The sequence below is a fragment of the Hemicordylus capensis genome, chromosome 1 (assembly GCF_027244095.1).
Source record: "Hemicordylus capensis ecotype Gifberg chromosome 1, rHemCap1.1.pri, whole genome shotgun sequence".
NCBI classification, from domain to species: Eukaryota; Metazoa; Chordata; class Lepidosauria; order Squamata; family Cordylidae; genus Hemicordylus; species Hemicordylus capensis.
Window position 1 is genome coordinate 451,590,394 of NC_069657.1, and position 20,110 is coordinate 451,610,503.

At 45.7% G+C, this 20,110-nt stretch overlaps 1 protein-coding gene across 1 annotated transcript; it reads right to left on the bottom strand.

Annotated features, from left to right (window-relative positions):
* Positions 1–754: 754 nt before the first annotated feature.
* Positions 755–5,960, bottom strand: LOC128340073 (uncharacterized). The gene is made up of 2 exons (XM_053284774.1): positions 5,042–5,960; positions 755–1,602 (listed from the first exon to the last, which is right to left on the bottom strand). Exons 1-2 carry the CDS (start codon positions 5,439–5,441, stop codon positions 1,007–1,009), a joined length of 996 nt encoding a protein of 331 aa, XP_053140749.1. The 5' UTR covers positions 5,442–5,960; the 3' UTR covers positions 755–1,006.
* Positions 5,961–20,110: the final 14,150 nt, after the last annotated feature.

Sequence of the window (20,110 nt, forward strand, 5' to 3'; positions counted from 1 at the left end):
CAGTTTGAAATGGGTCTAGATAATCAGTTTCCTCTAAGACCGCCTGGAGCTGAGAGGCCACAACCTTCTCAATTACGTTGCCCAGCCATGGGAGGTTGGAAACAGGCCTATAATTGCTCAACTCTGAGGGATTGAATTCCTGCTTCTTTTATTATTATTTCTTGTATACACAGTCAGACAGGTGTTATTGACTGGTTTGTTTTATCCACACATCGAGTCCTTCCCAAGGACCTGGGATGGCTGAATTTTATTGTCAATGTTGTTGCTGTTGTTATAGATATCGTCGCAGAATATAAGCTGTTCCCAGTAAAGCTGCTTTTGTAATTGGCTGATGGTGATTTCTGTGGCCCCTATGGTGTTGAGGTGCTTTTCAAGGTCTTTTGGAACTGCACCCAGGGTGCCAATTACCACTGGGATTATTTTGGTCTTTTTCTGCCACAGCCTTTCAATTTCAATTTGTAGATCTTTGCTTTTTTCTTTCTTTCTATTTCTTTTTCTTCTATTCTGCTATCCCCTGATATTGCTATGTCGATTATTTTGACTTGTTTTTCTTTGCCCGACACCCAAGAAGACACGAGACTCAAGGAATTGGTGTAAATAAGGGCCACAGTTTATTTAACTTTAACAACAATGAAAGAGCAGGGATGGCTGATCCCTTCTTACAGTGCGGTACTACAGGCATGCACAACCATGGCATGCTTAACCTATGGCATAGAGCGATGCACCTTGGCTCCAGGCAACCCGAAAGCTCTGAAACCAGGGCTGCCTATCCTAGCCAGCCTAGTGCCGGGTCCCTGAACTAGCATCGCCCCCAGGTTCCATGGGGCTTAACCAGTCAGGGTAGGTCAACCAAGGGCAGACATCCTTGAGCCGTGCAGTCTCTAGGGAGTTGCCCCTTTATGACCCATAGCCAAACACTTACCCGAAGGTGCTCACCAGCCTAATAACATCATTTCCAACCGCACTGCACCTGCCAAAGCATGGGTTAGCCTAGCTTAACACCATGCTAACCCCACTGAGTGCGTAACCACGCAGCCAATCCCTGCTCCAAATCCTTCAAAAACAAACGGGTCCCGCTAGGCGAAAGGTGGACACCATCCCCTCTAAAGAGGCAGGGTAACGAAAAAATTATGCCCGGGTGTTCTATAAACCCTCCACCAATGGACCCCAGAAAACGCGCCATCTGTGCGTTAACCTTCCTGCGGGCCCTGTCCACCCCATAAGGGTCCCGGGCTCCCCTCCAAACCCTGCGCTGCAGCATGGCTGACCAAAGGATGGCAATCCCTGGGCACCACCTAAGGACCTGTAAAATATCCTTCCTCAAGCTGTGGAAGATGGCTAACCCAGTCTGGGATGCCAAATCATTTTCACCAAGATGCAGAACAAGGATATCCGGCAGCTGGTTTGCCGCCATAAATTCCTGAAACAGAGGCAAAAATTGGGCGATGACCATCCCGCGACGACCGATCCAGGAGATCGATGCCCACTGGCCCAGACCCAGCTGCGTTCCAGGCTGGACCCCACGTGCAGCCTTGTGAGCCCAGAAAACAATGGAATGGCCCAGGATGAGGACCCAAGCCCTCTCCGCCCTACGCGCCAGGCCTGTAAAGAAAAACACAATTAGCGTCGACTCAAAGACGCTAGCGCACATATTTCCGGTAAGTGGCAGATCGCCAACGCCCAATGCGCTGGATAGTCTCGCCAGAAAGCCCCAGCCGGGAGGCCGTTGAAGCTGCACCAATGCGGAAGGAGTGAAGGGAAAGCCGTGCAGTGTCCACCCCTGCCGCATGAAGCGCACGGCGGGCCACCGCCCAGAATTGGTACTGAGTGAGGGGGCGCCCATCCTCATGGATGAAAAGGCACCCAGGCGCAGCCCCCCGAAGGGCCAGGTAAGCGTTAAGGGCCCGCACTGGGCACAACAAAACGTCCTCTGCCTGATGAAGTGACACAAGGTGCCCCCTGCCCCGCTGATCAGTCTTAGAAAAACGCAGGCGCAAGGTCAATGCGGCCCGCCCGGGGACAGTGTCCCCGAACTGGACTACCCTAGTGGAGTGGCTGAACCGCCCCCTGGGGAAAAGCTCGCTGGCCCAAAAGGCCCCCAAAAACAGGACCACAATAGCTGCATGGAAAAGCGCAGTCTCATAAGGGGACCTACAAACACCCGCTAAATGCTCCACTGCACCCCAAATTGCCAAAGGCAAAATGGGCTTACGGCTATCGGCCTCGGCCGGATGCTCCCGGGACCAACCCTCCAGCATCCTCCGTACCCTGAAGTCCCCTGTGGTGTCAGCAAGGCCCCGAGCTTTAGATTGGAAAGCCAGGGCCGCCAAATAGCCCGCCAATGCCCTGGAAGAAAGCCCCTTACCCTTAAGGTGTACCAGGAACTGCATCAGATGTTCTGCAGGAGGAGGCCAGTCCTGACCCAATCCTACCTGTGTCCTAAAATCCATGAAGGCCCTGCACTGTCTATTATAAGCCGTGCGTGTGCTGGGGGCCAGGGAGGCCCAAACAGCCCTCTGCGCTTCTAGGCGCCAAGGCTCCACAGCCACAACGGCATCTGTTCGGGATGACGTTCCGCCTCTGGCGCAAGCTGGCGAAAGCGCTGCACCTGGAAACGAGACAGCGCGTCCGCCAGACTGTTCTGAACGCCAGGAACATGGCAAGCAATGAACTGTATGTTGTTAGATAAACAGGCCAAAACAAAAGCTCTAACCAAGTTCATCACCCTGGGAGATCTAGAGGTCTGCCTATTGATAACCCGCACCGTGGCCTGGTTGTCGCACCAGAAGCGGACCGCCCTGTCCCGAAAAAGATCAGCCCAGAGGTGGATAGCCACAACAATGGGGAAGCATTCGAGAAAGGTCAGATCCCTAATGACGCCGCTCGCCACCCAAGCAGCTGGCCAGCGTTCAGCGCACCAACGACCACGAAAGTAGACGCCGAAGCCAAACCCACCCGCGGCGTCTGACTGAACTTGCAAATCCGCTTCCAGGAGGAGGGATTCACGCCAAAAGGACACCCCATTGTAAGAGTCCAAAAAGGACTCCCATAGTTGCAAGTCAGCCCGCATGGGGGCAGTAACCCTCACCCTATGGTGGCCAAGCCTCACCCCCTTGATCGCGTCACACAGTCTACGTAGAAAAGGGCGGCCGGGGACTACCACCCTGCAAGCAAAGTTCAGATGCCCAATAAGCTGCTGCATCTGTTTAAGAGTCACTTTGCGCGCATGACTGCAAGAGGCCAACAAGGCCCGCAAAGTATTGAGTTTAGCCTGAGGTAACCTGGAACAGCCTCCTAAGGTATCCAGTTCAATACCCAAAAAGGTGAGAACCGAAGAGGGACCCTCCGTTTTCTCCGGGGCCAGTGGGACGCCTAATTCAGAGCATAAGGCCTGGAAAACCCGAAGGAGGTGCCCACATTGGTCAGTCCCGGGTCGGCCAACCAGGAGAAAGTCGTCTAGAAAGTGAGCCGTGGACGCAAGCCCCGCCTCCCGCCTAAGAGCCCACTCGAGCATAGAACTAAACGCTTCAAAGGCTGCACAGGAAATCGAGCAGCCCATAGGCAGGGCCCGGTCGATGTAGAACTTGCCTTGAAAGGCAAACCCTAAAAGATTAAAATCCGCCGGATGAACAGGGAGGAGGCAAAATGCAGATTCAATATCGCACTTAGCCATCAATGCACCCCGTCCACATGAACGGACAACCTGAACTGCCTGGTCGAACGAGGTGTATTTAACTGAACAAAGCCCCTCTGGGATCCCATCATTAACGGATAAACCGTGGGGGAAAGAAAGATGGTGGATAAGGCGGTATTCTCCGGGCGCCTTCTTAGGCACTACCCCCAAGGGGGAGATGCGTAAATCCGGCAGGGGGAGCTCATCAAACGGGCCAAGGACCCACCCTAGTGAGACCTCCTTATGAATTTTCCTCTGAACCACAGCTTCCATCCCCACCACGGACTTAAGGTTGGGGGCCATAACATGAACTCTCAAACCAACATAAGGAATGCGAAAACCTGAGGTGAAACCTTCCCACAAATAGGCCGCTTGTGCCTCAAGTGGGTAGTCCCGCAACAAGCGAGCAAGAACTGGCACCCTAACTGGGCTGGGACCCTTTTCCAGTATTGCCGCCTTGGGCGGGGCCGCTGCTCTTTCTGCCACCTGCCGGAGGCTCCCGGCCCCCCCCCCTTGATCCCCTGACCCGCGAGCAATGAATGCTGGCGTGCTTGCCTCCACAGAAACCACATTCATGCCGGAATCGGCAAGGGGACCTGTTACAGCTGCCACTGGTATTGAAGGCCCAGCACGGCAGGGTACATTGAACACCCTGGGCAGCGGCAAGCCCAGAAGACTGCGCTGCAGGAGTCCTAGAAATTAAGTGGCCACTGTCCGCCCGTTTGCCCGCAATAGGCCTGGAAGGAGTCATGATGAGTAGCCAGAGCTCCTGATGCTGCCTATCCCAGGGGATAGATGGATTCAAGGAAGCCCTAAGCCTAAAAGAGCGATCATAACGCTCCCAAGCGTTGCCCATGAAGTCCATGTAGCCACGGTGTATAATATCAAGGTACTTTACCAGGGCGGGGCCCTTGGAGGTGTGCACCTGAAGTACCACACCCATGTATACTGTATAAGCAGACAGCCAATTGGCCCAGTTGTGTTCAATGGGCTTACGTTTGGACTTAACCTCCTCCCTCTTCTGTTCACCGTCCTTTAAAACGGGCTCAGGCTCCCTAAAGAGCAGGTGAAAGAGGTCAACGAATTCCCCGCGCCAAATGCGCTCCCTAACCGCTGGTAAGAGGTGATCCCCCAAAGGTAAGGAGGTATCACACGGCGGATAAGGACTTTGACCCATCAAAGGGTCGGCCAGGGCACCCGTGACTGCAGGCGGTGCGCCAACTGCAGCAGATGGAGCCCCTTGCCAAACCTGAGCGCAAGCCCCGTAAGGGGGCAGAGAACCTAAAGGAGCAGATTGCCAGTTATAATGAGGATAAGTAGGGGACCAAGGAGGCATCCCCCAGGGCCATGTGTAGTGCGGGAACTCACCTAGCCCTTGCACATCCGCAGGGCAGGCATCCCCACCGCCAGATCCGGAAACAATCGGCGAACCACTGTTGTCTGATGTCAAGTCAGCCGCTGCCGGGACCAGCTGTGGATTCCCCGCCTCCAAGGCTTCAATTCTGGATGCTAGAGATTGCATAAGTTTGGCACGTTTAAGACCTCTGGTAACTCTCTTAGAAGCCACGTGTGAGCCTGACGGACCACCCTTCTCCTCTGACGCAGGCGCCAGCTTCTGTCTTTCCAGCGCCTCGAGGCGCGCAATGAGCGCCCTAACTGTACCCATATCCCCATCCTCATCCGAGGATGAATCAGATACTGGCGCAGGGCGAGGGGGGGGCCGAACCCGCTTCCCTCCAGTCTTTGCCTTTGCCTTCTTAGGACCCATGATATCTAGCAGTGCCCAGAAGCTGGAACTGCTGCTCTAGTGATCCAACTGAGGCAGCACACGAAGGGTGCAGCCAAACCACTCCCGCCCTGCAGCCCACAGTACTTGAAAAGAAAACCGGCAACCACCCAACAATCCAAACCCAAATACAGCCGGGGGGGGGAACGCCCCCACCAGCTGCTGTAACCCCCAAAGAGTCCCAGAAACCACAGCAACTCCTATCCCCAACAACCCAACACGAGGAAATGGGGACAGACAAACCCAACCCCCTATATGCTTGCAGGGTCGCCGTGAGGGGCGGCCCGCCTGCTCGGGCTTCAGGCCGCAGGCCGGCCTCGGCTGGGCCCAAAAACGCCGCGGGCACTCCGGCCAAACGCGGCCCAAGGCCGCTCCAAACCTCCGGGGGGGGCCTTAAAAAGCTGCCCCCTCAACTGCCGCCGCCACCACTCGGGTGGAAACCCCGTCCCCGTCTCGCTCCGACCGTCCCCAGAGAGGAGCAGGAGCCACGAAGAAGCGTCCTGCTCCTGTGCCGTCTGAGAGCGGAATGAGCTCTCTTGATCAGTGAGCAGGACGCTGGCTCACGCCCAGCCCCCTGCACGGGCTATTCAGCCAATCAGGCCAGGAGAAGCCTCGTGCTTCTTGCAGGGGGCCAGGCAAAGACGCTGCTCCGCTTATTCAAGCGGAGGCAGCAGGATTCTTCTTGACTACAGTTATATCTGGTGTATTGTGTGGCAGATGTTTGTCTGTTTCTAGTCGGAAGTCCCATAATATTTTTACATCTTCATTTTCTTCAACTTTTTCAAATTTATGGTCCCACCAATTTTTGGCTACAGGTAGCTTAGCTTGTATTTTTTGCAGATGTTCCAGTGTATCATCTCTGCTACCTTGTCATGCCTTTGTTTGTAGTCAGTCTGTGCAATCTTTTTACAACAGCTGATTAGGTGGTCCACGGTTTCATCTGCTTCTTGACAAAGGCGGCACTTGCTGTTTCTTGTGGATTTTTCGACTTTGGCTCTGATTGCATTTGCTCTTAGTGCCTGTTCTTGTGCAGCCAGAATTAAACCCTCTATTTCTTTCTTCAAGTTGCCATTCTTAAGCCATTGCCAGGTCTTGGTGATGTCTGATTTTCCACTTATATTGTGCAAATATTGACCATGCAGGGGCTTCTTTTAGTCATGTGCACGGACCAGTTCGGAGGCCATTCTAAAGGCCTCCAGACCGGTCCGGGCACGGGGTGGTTTTGGTTCGGGTGGGGGGGTTCCAATAAAAACAGGGGGGGCTCTACTCACCCCTTCCAGTAAAAAAACGTATTTCTTGTACTAATTGGGCGGCAGGGTGCCGCCCGCTTCAATCTCCTTGCGCGGGCTCCTCGTATCCATCGGGGCGGCAGGATCGCTCCAGTCCCTGCCGCCCCCTTCAAGTTAAGTCCCCCTCGGCTGGCGGCCGCCCCCTGAAGTTCCCCAGAGGTCTCCCGCCACCCCCTTCTTTCCAAAACTACCCCCATTACCAGAGGACGGCAGGAGAACTCCCTGCCGTCCCCTTCCCCCTTGCCGGCTGGGCTGCAAATGGCTTCTAGGAAGCCTTTCGCGCGCGTGCGCGAAAGGCTTCCTAGAAGCCATTTGCAGCCCAGCCGGCAAGGCGAGCGGACGGCAGGGAGTTCTCCCGCCGCCCGCTCGCTAAAGTAAGCGCTTACTTTAGCGAGCGGGCGGCGGGAGAACTCCCTGCCGTCCGCTCGCCTTGCCGGCTGGGCTGCAAATGGCTTCTAGGAAGCCTTTCGCGCACGCGCGCGAAAGGCTTCCTAGAAGCCATTTGCAGCCCAGCCGGCAAGGGGGAAGGGGACGGCAGGGAGTTCTCCTGCCGTCCTCTGGTAATGGGGGTAGTTTTGGAAAGAAGGGGGTGGCGGGAGACCTCTGGGGAACTTCAGGGGGCGGCCGCCAGCCGAGGGGGACTTAACTTGAAGGGGGCGGCAGGGACTGGAGCGATCCTGCCGCCCCGATGGATACGAGGAGCCCGCGCAAGGAGATTGAAGCGGGCGGCACCCTGCCGCCCAATTAGTACAAGAAATACGTTTTTTTACTGGAAGGGGTGAGTAGAGCCCCCCCTGTTTTTATTGGAACCCCCCACCCCAGTGCCGGACCAGTTCCGTGCACACCCCTAGCTTCTTTTTCCATTTTTCTGCTCATTTCTTGACTTGTTCTTTCTTGTAGGCCTGCTTTGTTTCATTGGTGTTGCATGGTTTTGCATTCTTGACCATTTGAAGTGCATCTTCACTGTCCTTGATATATTCTTCAAGGCCTCTTTTCTCCTCCTCTACTGTTTGATGGACTTGCAGCATTCCTCTTCCACCTGAGCTGCGAGGGAGATATAGCCTATCTACATCACTGCCGGGGTGCAGAACATGATTGATGGTCATGATTTTCCTGGTCTTACGATCTAGCGTCTCTAGCTCTGCCTGGGTCCAGTCTATTATTCCTGCAGTGTATCTGATAACAGGAATAGCCCAGGTGTTTATGGCTTGTATGATGTTTCCGCCATTGAGTTTGGACTTGAGGATTTTTCTAACTCTCCTTATGTATTCACTTCCCATTTTTCTTTTTTAACTTCAGTGTGTGCGATGTTATCAGCCTGGAGAATGCCCAAGTATTTGTAATGTTATTTCTCTTCCAGGTTCTTGATGTTGCTTCCATTGGGCAGTTCTATTCCTTCTGTTTTTCTTATTTTTCCTCTGTTCATTATTAATGCAGCACACTTGTCTAGTCCAAACTCCATTGCTATATCGCTACTGAATATACAGACAGTGTTTAGCAGTGATTTGATTTCTGACTGGGACTTTCCATACAACTTCAGATCGTTCATGTAGAGCAGATGATTTATTTTACTTGATGTTTTATATGTTTGATATCCGAGGCCTGTTTTGTTTAGTATTTGTGAAAGTGGGGTCATGGCAATTACAAACAGCAGAGGGGATAGTGAGACCCCTTGGAAAATGTCTCTTCTAATGCTAATCTGTCCAGGTGTCTCACCATTGATTGTTAACTGTGTACTTCACATGCTCATTGCTTTTTAAAAAATTATTATTATTTATTTACACAGTCAGACAGGTGTTATTGACTGGTTTGTTTTATCCAGACATCGAGTCCTTCCCAAGGACCTGAGATGCCAGAATTTTATTGTCAATTGTTATAGATATCGTCACAGAATATAGGCTGTTCCTAGTAAAGCTGCTTTTTGTAATTGGCTGATGGTGATTTCTGTGGCCCCGTTGGTGTTGAGGTGCTCTTCAAGGTCTTTTGGAACTGCACCCAGGGCGCCAATTACCACTGGGATGATTTTGGTCTTTTTCTGCCACAGCCTTTCAATTTTAATTTGTAGATCTTTGTATTTGGTGATTTTTTTTCTATTTCTTTTTCTTCTATTCTGCTATCCCCTGGTATTGCTATGTCGATTATTTTGACTAGTTTTTCTTTCTCCTTGACTACAGTGATATCTGGTGTATTGTGTGGCAGGTGTTTGTCTGTTTGTAGTTGGAAGTCCCATAATATTTTTGCATCTTCATTTTCTACCACTTTTTCAATGTTATGGTCCCACCAATTTTTGTCTACAGGTAGCTTGTATTTTTTGGAGATGTTCCAGTGTATCATCCCTGCTACCTTGTCATGCCTTTGTTTGTAGTCAGTATTATTATTATTATTATTATTATTATTATTATTATTATTATATTCACTTTTTCCACAACACAAAAAGGGAAGCACAAATAAAACAAACAAAAAGACATACAAGAAAAGGAAAAAGAGCACATAAGGACTTTCATCTCATCATTGAAACAAGTGTCAGTAACAATGGCCAAGTCTTGCGAGTAGTTTCATCATTTTCCCCCTGATAAATCATACAGAAATCAACTTTGGGACATTTTTAAAGCATTTGTTGTTACCCCTCGAAGGCCTGATAAAAATCCATTTTATAATGTGTTTTTAAATAAACAAGAAGAGGGTCCCAATCCCTTTTAAATACTTCAAGTTTATTTCTTAATAATGCTGTTAATTTTGCCATTTCTGCCAATTCTAATACTTTAAGTATCCAATCCTCTTTACTTGGGCAATGACTGTCTTTCCATTTGCATGCAAATGTCAGTCTTGCTGCTGCTGTCAGATACATAAAGAGGATCCAGTATTTCCTTGGCAAAGCAGTGTTGTCAATACCTAATAGTATTGTTTCTGGGCTCTTGGGAAAAGTCATTTTAAACACTTTTTAAAGCTCATTATGAATTAAATCCCAATAGTAAGTAAAACTTTATTTCGGTCGTAGACCAGCAATACAACAATATTAAAATAGTGATGATGATGATGATGATGATGATGATGATGATGATAATAATAATAATAATAATAATAATAATAATAATAATAATAATATGATAATATAAAATCAGACTACTTTTATACGCATTTGGCATATTATATAACAATATTTGGCCACGTTATGAATAACATCCGAATTAGGATTAGTGAGCAAATAGTTTAAATAAAAATCCTCTCCACGACCTGGAAAATTAATCAGAAGTGGGGCAATTTGTTGGCATCTTATGTCTCTGTTATATTCACAATGCAGTAAAATGTGAGTAGTTGTTTCAAAGTTACCAGATCCACAAGGGCATAATCTTGATGCGTATGGTATACCCTGTAATCCCCCATGGAGCACAGCTGTTGGGAGAGCATTTACACGGACAAGTGTTAGAGCTCATCTAAATTTTGGAATTAAGATGCTACTTAAATATGTAGCAGGCTTGGGCTCGGTGCACTGACTACCTATGTAAATGCTACTCGGTAACTTTGCATGTTCCATCTGCAACTCCACGTCATGGATACGTTGCACAATTTCTCTTCTGGCCTGATCGAAACCTAATCTGATAAAATCATCATGAGAGAATCCGTATAATAGTAATTTTTCTGTAATTGCCAATTTCCATTTGGATTGAAAGGAGTCTTCCAAAATTAAATGTACTAAGCCGACTTTCGTGAAAACCAATTTTAACCAGTTTTTTAAAATCAATTTTAACCCATTTGTAACCTTTCACGACTTTCATGAAAACCAATTTTAACCAGTAAAGTATGATAGATCTCCAATAGCATGATTCAAATCTAACCAGACCAACCTCCCTTCTAATAATGCCTTAGTCACGTCGTGGCTGGATTACTGTAACGCGCTCTACGTGGGGCTGCCCTTGAAGAATATCCGGAAACTGCAGCTAGTGCAAAATGCGGCAGCGAGGGTGTTATCTGGAGCTGCCCGTTGGGAACATATCACCCCCATTTTGAAAGAGCTGCACTGGCTGCCGGTTCGTTTCCGGGTCCAATTCAAGGTGCTGGTTTTGACCTTTAAAGCCCTTAACAGTTTGGGCCCGGGGTATTTGAGGGACCGCCTGCTCCCAAGGGTTGCTGCCCACTTGACAAGGACATCTTTGGGGGCCCTGCTTCGGGTGCCGACAATGAGGGAGGCCCGGCTTTCGTGCACTCGGGACAGGGCCTTCTCTGTTGCTGCCCCTAGACTCTGGAATGCTCTCCTGGTGGCCATTCGTTCCTCAGACTCCATCACGGCTTTTAGAAAGCTTGTAAAGACTTGGCTTTTTACCCAGGCTTTTACATGATTGTTTTTACTGCGACTTCTCTGTGTTTTTATCTGTTATCTGTTGTCGTGTTTTTATGCTTGTTTATATGTTTTTAGCTTGATGTTTTTACTGCTTTTATTGTATGTTTTAATTTTTGTAAACCGCCTTGGGGTTTTCTTTTAACGAAAGGCGGTATAGAAATGTAAAAATAAATAAATCACAGTATTTGGGACACAACACGGCAGTTGTAATATAGTTCTTATGAACTTAGTTTGAGGTGTTTCTAATGGAGCAAAATTACTAAATGGGCCCAATTGTGCACCATACATTATCTGAGGATACACTTTGCTGTCAGATACATAAAGAGGATCCAGTATTTCCTCGGCAAAGCATTGTTGTCAATACCTAATAGTATTGTTTCTGGGCTCTTGGGAAAAGTCATTTTAAACACTTTTTTAAGCTCATTATAAATTAAATCCCAATAGCCTTTAGACTTTTTACAAGTCCACCATAGATGTATATAGGAACCCTCCTCTTTTTTACGCTTCCAACATTTATTTGACATGTTCTTGTAGATTAAGGCCAACTTCTTGGGAGTTAAATGCCATCTGTACATCATCTTGAGATTATTTTCCTTTAAACTAGAACAGGCAGTATATTTCATGTCTTTTATCCACAGCTTTTCCCATTTCTCCAAGTCAATATTATAACCAAAGTCCTGAGCCCATTTCACCATTGAAGTTTTCACTACTTCTGTTCTTGTATCTTCCAATAACAGACCGTACACCCTAGAGACTAATTTCCCTTCCTAATCACACAACTGTTGTTCAAATTCTGACTTTGATTGGTTAAAACCTTTTTACAATCTTGCTTAAATCAGGCGCTGATCTGATGGTACTGAAACCAAGAGATTTTCCAGTCCTGCATAAGATCTAGCTTTTTTGAGTTCGTATTTTGTGCCTTGAGGAACAAGCAGTTGTTGATACATGGGCCATGTCTGTTGCATATTTTTCTGTTTTCTAGGTATAACTTCCAGTGGAGATACCCATAATGGAATTTTTGGTTCTAACACAAGTTTGTTTTTCATCCATACCATATATAGACTTTTCCTAACATAATGATTTAAGAAATCTTTATTTACTTTTACCTTATCATAAAATAGATATGCATGCCAACCATATCTTATATCGAATCCTTCCAAATCCAACAAACTTGGATTTTTTAAATGTAATCCATTCTTTCATCCAGCTTAAACATATTGCTTCAAAATATCACTTAAAATTTGGTAGTGCAAAACCTCCTCTCTTCCTATCATCCATTAGATTTTTAACGTTTATTCTTGGGTTTTTACCTTGCCAGACTAAATTCTTTACATCTTTATGCCATTGAGCAAAAATTGACATTGTATTTATTATTGGTATTGTCTGGAAGAAATATAACATTTTAAGAAGAACATTCATTTTAATAACAGAAATTCTTCCACTTAACGATAAATTCCATCTATTCCATCTACGTAAGTCCATCTTCATTTCCTGCCAGATTTTAAAGTAATTATTTTGAAACAATAAGGCATTATTTGTTGTAAGCGTCATTCCTAAGTATTTTACCTTTTTTTCCACATTGAAACTAGATCTCCGAACAAATCTTTCAATATCTTCTTTGTTCATATTTTTAGTTAGTACCTTTGTCTTATCCTTATTTATATAGAACCCTGCCAAATTCCCATATGAGTCTAATATTTCCAGTAATGTATCAATTGACTCTATAGGATCTTGTAAAAACAAGACTATATCATCTGCAAAGGCTCTTAATTTATATCTTTGTGTCCCTATTAACAGTCCTTGTATTTTGGTCTCCTCCCTTATCATCCTACACATGACTTCCAAGACCAATATAAATAGTAATGGAGACAGGGGCAACCTTGTCTAGAACCTTTTTGAATAGTAAAATAGTCTGTAAGTTCTCCATTAACCTTAATGTTTGCTTTTTGAGTACCCAGAATGTTGGGGGGCAATATGCTAAATCATTGTAAACCGCTTAGAGAGCTTCCAGCTATAGAGTGGTATATAAATGTAAGTGCTATTGCTATTGCTATTTTGTTCAGAATATATGGACCCAGTCACCCTTATATAGCTAGCTCCAAACTCTACAATTTCTAGGGTTTTCAACATAAATTGCCAGGAGATGTTATCAAAAGCTTTTTCTGCATCTAAAACGTAACATAGCCAGTTGTTTAACAGTATGCTTTCCATTATATTCTATTACATTTAAGACAGTTTGCACATTATCCTTTATTTGCCTATTTGGTAAAAATCCAGCTGGGTCTTCATGGATTAACTCTGCCAAGACCCCCTCCATTCTTTCAGCAAGTATAGAAGCAAATAATTTATAATCATTATTAAGCAAGGAGATTGGTCTATCATTTTTAACCAGAGTCGGATCTTGACCAGGTTTGGGTATTAATGTAATAGTCGCCTGTCTCCATGAATCAGGGAACCAACCCTGCATCATAATTTCATTCATTGTCCATTGTAATGGCTGAGACAGTACTTCACTAAAAGCTTTATAGTATATAATAGAGAGCCCATCTGGCCCTGGCGATTTCCCCCCCTTTGCTCGCTTGATAGCATCCTTAACTTCTTCATTGGAAATTGGAAGATACAGTTGTTCCTGTTGTTCTAAGTTTAATTTTGGTAAATTCCTTAATTGTAAAAATTGTTCTACTTTCTTCTTTGATAAAACTCCTTATAATATTTGTAAAATTCTCTTTTAATTACTGGCTGTTGGTTAATAATACCACTGGACGTACTCAGAATCGTTATATAATTCTTTTGCCGTTCAACTCTCAATTTCCAAGCCAAATATTTACCAGGTTTATTTGCCTGTTCAAAAGATTTCTGTTTTAGAAATTTTAAGTTTCTTTCCATCTCCTCCACCGTCAACATGGAATATTTCTGTTTTAATACCTTTAACTATTGTATTAAAGTTTGATCACCTTTTTTCCCAATTAGTTCTCCTTCCAAATCCTTAATTTGAATCTGGATTAGGTCCTTGTTTTCTAGTTTCTTTTCCCCCCAATATGCATTTTGTTGAATAAAGAAACCCCTCATCACCGCCTTACTAGCATCCCATATTGTCTTCATTTGTAGATCATCCTTTAAATTTATCTCAAAATATTCTCTAAGTTTTTGTAATCCTAGTTTCACAATTTTAGAGTGATTCAAAAGGGACTCATTTAATTTCCATTGATAGTTTTTCTTTATTCCAATTTTCCACTTTAATTCTATGGGATTATGGTCAGAAAATATCCCTGGCAATATATCAATATCTTTAATTGTTATCAACAGATCTGCGTTAGCCCAGATCATGTCTATTCTCATATGCAATATAGAATGGTGGGCCTTAGTTTTAGCCAATTTATTTACATCTATTAACAGCACGGGAATTATACCAGAGCAATGGAAAACAGCAATAGTTGTTCCCATATTTAAAAATGGTTCTCATCTGGATCCAACTAATTATAGGCCCATAAGCTTGTTGTCCATGGTTGGTAAGCTATATGCTCTTTATCTATTGGACAAGCTTGAGGCATGGATCTCAGAGAACCACATTCTTGGGATTGAGCAAGCAGGTTTTAGAGCAGGGTGCTCTACTCTAGATCATTGTATGATCTTGTATCATCTAGCGAAGAAATACTCTAGTGGCCCTAAAGGCAAACTTTTTGTTGCTTTGCTTTTATAGATTTAAAACCTGCTTTTGATTCCATTTCCAGACACTTATTATGGTCCAAACTTGAAAAAAACTACAATAGACAAGAGACTGTTATTCCTGTTGATGCAGCTCTATTCCACATCTACATTACGGGTTTGGTATGCCACTAATGGGGCTCTGACTGACTTAATTCCTTCTACTCGTGGGGTCAGACAGGGCTGTGTCTTGGCCCCTACATTGTTTAATCTTTTTATGAAAGATTTGGCCCAATGTCTGGAAAAGGTGGATTCACATGCACCGGAGCTGTCTGATAAACGACTGCCGGTGTTGTTATATGCGGATGACGCAGCTGTATTATCTCAGACTAGCCTGGGTTTGCAAAGATTGCTGTATGCTTTTGCCTACTACTGCAACAATAACAAGTTAGTTATCAATTATAAAAAATCAAAGGTCTTTTTTTTTCTAAATCCAGGAAAGTATACAAATGGGTAGTAAACCAGAATCGTATTGAGCAGGTTTACAAATATAAATATTTAGGCATTTCCCCCCAATATAATCTTAACTGGAATACCCATAGGCTGTATTCCATCCATATAGCCTGCAAAACTCTTAGTGCCTTTTTACGCTTCTACTATTCTAAAGGAGGCCGGTATATACCTATGGCACTCCAGGTATTTCAGGCTAAGATTGTGGCTCAATTACCTTTTGGAGCCTCATTATGGATACAGGGGGTAACAATTGAATTGGAGAGAGTACAGTCTATATTCCTAAGACCAATCTTTGCAGTGCCTAGATGTGTGCCATATTCTGTTCTTTGCCTGGAATCTGGGTCTTTCTCTATAGTCTGTAAAGCTTGGGAATTTACTTTTGCTAGATGGATTAAACTCTATTTAGAGATTCGGGAATTTTCTTTTTTCCGTTACTTATGGTTGGACTCTTATCCAACCCCCTGGCTATCTTATGTAAACAACAAAATAATGCAGTTGGGACTGTCTCCTTCTGAACTACTTACTTTGAAGAATAATAAGGTGAAGGAAATATTATTTCTACGGTTGCACGACATTGAAAATCAGGAATTTATGTCTTCGGCTAACAGAACATGCTCTCCCCTACATTTTGGGATTCTCCCCCCCCCCCATGGGAGATAGAGGTGCAAATTATCTAACAGCTCTTCACTTCTCCAAGTTTTGGGTTGCATTTGCTTGGGCTCGCTTAAATGTGCTGCCCTCCTCTCTTTTGGAAAGGAGGTTCGCTAAGGACACCTCAGTTACGGTTTTCTGCCCTTGTGGCTCTGGCCTCCTGGAAAGAGTTACCCATGTTTTGTTATACTGTTCTTTGTATCAAGGTGTTAGAGAAGAACTTATTTCCCCCCCTGATAGTTAGATTTCCTGGGAGGTGTGAGCTTTTTTATATACAATATTGCCTTGCGGACACAAACGGTGAGATCACAAAAGTGGTGGCCATAATTTTTTTATATTGCTATGAGATTAAGGTCTCAATTTTAGGAGTTGTTTTACTGTTTTTAAAGTAATTTATCTTGGATGCTTGTATACTGTTTTATTGTGTGTAACTATCAGCCACTATTTGTGTATATTAGCTATATTTGTTGTTCTGGATTTTATCTTTTGGCTGGCCAATGGCTGTAATAAAAATTGATTGATTGATATTCTCGTATGCGTTTTGTGTCTATCTGAAAAGAAAGTATACTTCTTAGCATCTGTATTTTTAATTCTCCAAATGTCATATAAACCAAAATGCTCAACCATATTAAAAAAGGCTTGTGGGAGTTTCCCATCATTTTTCCTCAGGTCTATTGAATCTCTATCATCCTGCGTTGAGACAATTCCATTGAAGTCTCCCATTAATATAATCCATTGCCTATCTATCTCTGTTAGTTGCTTTTCCAATTTTCTATAGAAATCTGCTTTTGCCTCATTAGGGGCACATATGCCCACTACTATATATTTTAGGTTGCCAGCCTTTATTTCTACCATCAGTACTCTTCCATAATCATCTTTATATATCAGTTTTGCCTCTCAGAAATCTTTTATATAAAAAACGACACCCCTTTTTTTCTTAATATCTAAAGTTCAAATTGCTGGCCAAGTGCTTTGTTTTGTAAATATTTTCTATCTCTCCTTTTTATATGCACTTCCTGTAAGCAAATCAAGTCTCATTCTGGTTCACGGGAGCGGGAGCAGATACTAGTCTCCTCACAACCCTGAACAACTCTGCTGGACATGAACTCGCAGAGGCAATATGGTCAGGAAAGACCTGTTTCTTTGCCTCATGTATTGCCTGAGCATGTATCTTTAGATTTGCTCCATGTCACAATCTGTCGGATTCGAGTTGAGTCTTTCTCCACTTGCACTCCAGTCGCCTACGTTGCCACTTCAGCCCCCGCAGATCTTCTGTATACCAAGTGTCCAATTTTGAAGCAGGTTGGAGGGGACGCTTGGGAGCATTCGTGTCTACTGCCCTGGTGAGCAGGTTGTTCCAACTCTCAACCAGGGCATCAACAGGGTCACTGGCAAAGTCAACATTGAATCCCCCCAAGGCTTCTTGGAATCCTATTTGGATCCAATAACCTCTTTGGGTGGATCATTCTAATAGGCCCCTCGCCCCTGCTGAGGAGGGAAGTGGTTATAAGTCTAACCTTAACCAGATGGTGCTCTGTCCATAACAATGGGGAAATCACAGGAGTCCTCAGCCACAGAACACCACCCTGATCAGAATAAAAGACCAAATCAAGCGTGTGACCTGCAATATGTGTCGGACCAGAGACCACTTGGGATAGGCCCATAGATGTCATGGTTGCTATGAACTCCTGAGCTGCCCCGGACAGATTGGTCCTGAAATTAACATTGAAGTCCCCCCAGCACGAAGAGTCTGGGAGACTCCAATGCGGGTTCCGCGACCAAGTCCGTGAGCTCAGTAAGGGATTCCGCTGGGCGATCAGTACACCAACAGAAGTCCCAATCTATCCCTGGTCCCCAAACTTAAGTACACACATTCAATATGGTCTGATACCCTAACAGGGGACCTGGTAAGGGAGATGTTATCCTTATAGACCACAGCCACCCCACCTCCCCACCCACGTCCCCTCACCTGCTCCTCTACAGAATATCCTGGAGGGAGAAGCTGGGACCAAACTGGACCACTAGCCTCCCCCAACCAAGTCTCGGTAATACATACCAGGTTGGCCCCATCATCCATGATCAAATCATGGATGAGTTCAGGTTTATTTTGGACCGACCTGGCATTGCAGAGGAGCAGGGTAAGATGATGTGCGTTGTTGGCAGTGTTCCCTGAGGTCAGAGAGCTGTCAGGGCAGTGGTAAGGGGAGACAGTTATTAAATTTCTGACTACCCTTCCCCTAGAATGGCCTGCTGACCTGCCAACGTTACTTCTTCTATTCCCCACCACTACTGGGATAGCTGCCCCATAGTCAACGGTGCCCCCTATCCCCCCCCCCATCCAGACAAACCCAAACACATTACAACTTCAACCCAAGTCCAAAACAGCATAAAACTGCTTAAACAGAAGCCCTCTAGCCCTTGCTCTCATTCTCATTCTCCCCCAAAGTGGCTCGCTCAAAGGGGCGACCCCACTGGTGGCGGGCCTGCTGCCACAAGCAGCTTTCTTATAAAGCCCAAAGCTGAGCAGGTGACCCGAGGAACTGTTGAGTCACTCAGGAGCTGGTCCCATTCTTGCCCACACTTCCCACAGATGTTAACCTGAGGCTGCAGCCTCACAGCAGAAGCAGGCAGGCAACAGCAGAAGGAACCCCAGCACCCACCTGGTCTCTCACTCCAGGCAGCACTGGTTGGGGAGCGGATGGACTCTCCCTCTCCCTCTCTGCTGGGCCATTCTTCTACCCTCTTTGGTTCTCACACAGTCTTTCAGAGTTCCATCTAGTCAAGCTTCCTGTCCTCAAAAGGAATGAGACCATAGGTGGACTCAACTTAAATGCCACCTGGATGGGAGCACTTAGATCCAATGGGCTCCTTCTGATTGGATGATTTCCTTCAGCCAGAATGCCTACGCTCTTGCGGGCTCCTCCCCAGACTTTTCAGGCCTTTTAGCTTCACCATGATCAAAAGTTAAATAGTTAATAGTGGAGATTGACCCACTCAAAAAAAATATGGCATCCACCTCCCTCAAGGAAGTTAGAATAAGGTTTGAGCAAGGAACCTTCCCAAGGGAGCACCAGCACCTCCACCTTTTTGATAGTTAGCCATGGGGAGAAGCGGAAATGGATGCCTTTGAATACAGCTGGACCTGAGCAAAGTCAGTCTACAAGAAGCTAGAGAGATTGGAGAAGTCCAGTGTGTGCAGGTGCTGCTTTTATAGGTGCCATGAGTAGGTTTGAATACCTGCCTTGCTGCCCCTCTCCAGAGGACTCACTCCTTACAGCTGGAGCCTGTGTGGCTTTACTTCTTAAGACTTCTGTGTGGCTTTACTTCTTAAGACTTCTGTGTGGCTTTACTTCTGCTCTTGTGTTCAACAGGTGAATGTGGGAAGGACAGCAGCCACAGTCAGTGGGAATGACCAGAAATATTTCTAAAAAGGGAAGAAGTAAACCTTACCTGTATCCGGGAAGAGCAGCAAGAAGACACCAAGAAGGCAATGAAGAGCAGAGAAGAATGCTTCATAGCAGTGAAAATTCAGCAGTGAATCTTCGAGGATGTTTGATCACAGAGGAGAAGAGATGCCAAAAGTGATTGGAGGGAGGATTTCTGGGCCTTTTATACCATTTCTGGAACAAGAATATGATGTCGTCTTGCAGCCTTGGCGCTTCTATGCTAAATTTCAACATTCTTCTTAAAAACAATGCAACATACTCTGCTTTTTGGGGAGGGGTTGTTCTTCTGTACTCGGAACACCTGGGCACAAATAATGTTCTATGGGGCCTCAGGCATATTTTCGATATCGCGAAATACGGAGATGGTGGCAAGAGGAATACCATATGGACACATCAGTACATTTCGGAAATCAGCTCGTATTGCACCAGAGGCCATGTTGTTCTTTAAACTGGGCGAATGATTTCTTCATAGGGTGGTTTCAGCAAGGAGACACTGAGTATATATGGTTTTAATCATTTCTTAGCATCAGCAGTTGGCGTGTACTGATGGCCAGAAGTGGGACTATAACTGTTAATATGCACTCCTTATGCATCTTCTTCGATCCATACCCAAAGCTCCAGGAGCCAGCCCACAGTAAGGCAGTTCTCAGATGCCAATGGCAACAGGAGCAGGAACATTGTGAGAGAGAGATGGAGTGAGTGACACATCAGCTAGCCGTGCTCTGTAGCGGCAGCATCCACCTGCTGGCACCAATGTCCAAGTCCTCC